The following is a 2492-nucleotide window of genomic DNA, read 5'->3' as shown; positions in this document are numbered from 1 at the left end:
GAGGTACATCATGAGCTCAGTTTCACAAGGAATGGAAGGGAGGGGTGGCCATCATTGAAATGGGGGGGGGGGGGTAACGGGAACAAAGTGAAGAGATGAGGAGACCCTTTTTTTAAGAAGAAGATGAGGAGAACTTTTTTTTAAAAGAAAATGAGGAGAACTGAGAGGGAGCGAAAGCCGTGTCTTTTTTTTATGAATAGCCCATTTGGTCAAGTAATAGGCGTTCCTCTCAGAAAAAATATAGACATTGCCCAATTCGTTATAGATTAAATAAGTAAAAAAAATATAGACATTGCCCAATTCATTATATATTAAATAAGTAAAATTCTGATGATGGTCTTCTCGTAAGTATATGACCAATGTGTGTGGAGTTTCACTCCATTTAAATAAAAGTTCATTTGTTTGCATCTGTACTAGTACTTTGATGGCGGTGCGGAGCTGAAGTAGATGTTAACGGAGGATGAGGAGGAGACTTTACAAATACAAAATTCATGATTCAAATATTGACAATCTAACCCGATACAACGCACGGACAGTTTTACTAGTTATCTCTAATACAAACAATGTTTGTCGTCGCGGAAATATAGAGTCAACCGCAAGAGGACGGCGCGAAACTTGTCAAGAAAAGAAAACAAAAAACAAAGAAAGAGATGTTGCGATGACGCCACACTAACAAAGGATAAGAAACCCCGAAAGCAACCTAAACATGAGATTTACAAAATTCGATCACCGATGGTACAAAATTGCAACGTGGCTACAACGGTTAGTGCTATTACAATTTGTCAGTTCAAAATGAAAATCCACAGCGCTACAATCCCTTAGATGTTGACGAACGGCGCGCCGGTGATGAACTCGGTGGCGGCGAGCGCGACGAGGCCGAGCATAGCGAAGCGGCCGTTCCAGAGCTCGGCGTCGGCGCTCCAGATGCCGCTGGATTTGCTCTCCACGCTCTGGCCCTGCAGCAGCGGCACCAGCGACGCTAGGGAGAAAACCCCTGCGGTCGCCAGGAACCAGCCCAGCCCGGCGCCACTGCCGGCCTGGTCGAGGAGCCCACCGCCACGCGCCGCCTCGACGGACAGCGCCGCCACGAAGCCTACCATGGCCAGCCGGCCGTTGATGCGCTCCGGCGCCGGGCCGCTGAACGCGAGCGCGTCCCAGACCGAGGGGTTAGCCTTCTTGGTCATGGGCTTGGGTGCTGCCGGGATCGGGGTCGGGGACGGGCTCGTGCTCGGGGAGGGGGAGGGGGAAGTCGACGCGCTCGTCGTCTCCTTGGCTGAGTCCATGTCAGGCTGCACATACACAAACAACTTTACAGTGAGATCGAGTCTTGAAGTAATAGTACTAGCCGGCCAGCATCCGAAAGACCGAAAACAGTTGTGTGTGTGACGTGAAAGCTCACCTCGGTCTGGGCCCTGACGACGAGGGTGCGCCGGCGCGGGGCCACCACTGGAGAACGGGCGGCGGACAGGCCAACAACGGCGAAGGAGCTCAAAGCCACCATGGTCGCCATCACTCAAGGCAGAGAAAAGCTAGCGCAAGAAGAGAACTAGAGAAGGTGCTGCTTGCTAAGATCGATGGTGATGACACTTGGCTGATGTTGTGTTGCTGTGTCTATTGTGAGCGAGCATGCGCGCATTTTATAGCGACCGCGAGGGTCACACGCCGGTGGACGCGGCCGTGGCCACGTGAACGACCTCCAAGAGCTGTACGTGGAGGGAGGGAGGCGGCGGCCTCACGTCGACGTGGACACCGAAGGCGCCATAAAGTGGCACGAGCCTAAAGAACCAGCATGCAAGAGCGTACGCGCACCCATGTACGGACACACATGTTAGTCTTGGGACATCTTCAACGTCAACCCTTAAAACCTCTCGCAACGGTTTGAACCGGGTCCATACGTTCGTAAACCGAAGACAACCATATGAAGGTTTGTGGTAGACTGGACCGCTACTTCGACCATTTTGATCATCCTAACCAACCAAAAGCCCCTCCTCCCTCCCGCGTGAAATGATCGTTGTCCGCATTCATGCCCGGCCAGAGCGGACCGCTTATTGGCGTTGACATTGAAGCGGCGCGTCGATCGATAGAGCACCACCCTCTTCGCTTGCAGGCGACTGTTGCACGTTCAAACGGCACGACCGCCGCTCGTCGTTCGTCTGCAGCACCAATTGCTATATAAACCGTTGCCCCGGCCATAGCCGCAGTCATTAGTCTCCGATCCCTCTCCACAACAATCCGACAATGACGTCTTGTGGCACCCCGATAGAGGGCCGACGCACGCCCGTCCCCAGGATAAGACCGGACGCACGCCAAAGACATGGTACAACAATTCCAGGCAAAAATGGCTTTATTAGAAAAATGGAGTATTACAATACTGTTGCTTACAACAATATTACACATCTCCAAAGTTAACTAAATGGCAGCAGAGGTCTTGAATCAACGGCAACAACATATCTGGCTGGGCTCCATAATTCGCAGGACTGGCTGGGTTACGA

The 2492-nt window shown here is 52.0% G+C and overlaps 1 protein-coding gene across 1 annotated transcript; it reads right to left on the bottom strand.

The window, feature by feature from the left end:
- Nucleotides 1–695: 695 nt before the first annotated feature.
- Nucleotides 696–1609, bottom strand: LOC123413402 (high molecular mass early light-inducible protein HV58, chloroplastic-like). Its single transcript, XM_045106338.1, has 2 exons — nt 1400–1609; nt 696–1289 (listed from the first exon to the last, which is right to left on the bottom strand). The coding sequence occupies exons 1-2, from the start codon at nt 1508–1510 to the stop codon at nt 819–821; spliced, it is 582 nt and encodes a 193-aa protein (XP_044962273.1). The 5' UTR covers nt 1511–1609; the 3' UTR covers nt 696–818.
- Between the last annotated feature and the right edge of the window lie 883 nt (nt 1610–2492).

Source organism: Hordeum vulgare, chromosome 1H, assembly GCF_904849725.1.
Source record: "Hordeum vulgare subsp. vulgare chromosome 1H, MorexV3_pseudomolecules_assembly, whole genome shotgun sequence".
Taxonomy (NCBI): domain Eukaryota; kingdom Viridiplantae; phylum Streptophyta; class Magnoliopsida; order Poales; family Poaceae; genus Hordeum; species Hordeum vulgare.
The sequence above is the reverse complement of the archived record's forward strand: the minus strand, read 5'-3'. Positions and strand labels throughout refer to the sequence as shown.

Coding starts and splice junctions, on each gene's coding strand:
- LOC123413402 (XM_045106338.1), bottom strand. CDS start 1,510: ATGGCGACCATGGTGGCTTTGAGCTCCTTCGCCGTTGTTGGCCTGTCC. Junction 1,290..1,399: donor TCGTCAGGGCCCAGACCGAG/GTGAGCTTTCAC, acceptor GTGTATGTGCAG/CCTGACATGGACTCAGCCAA.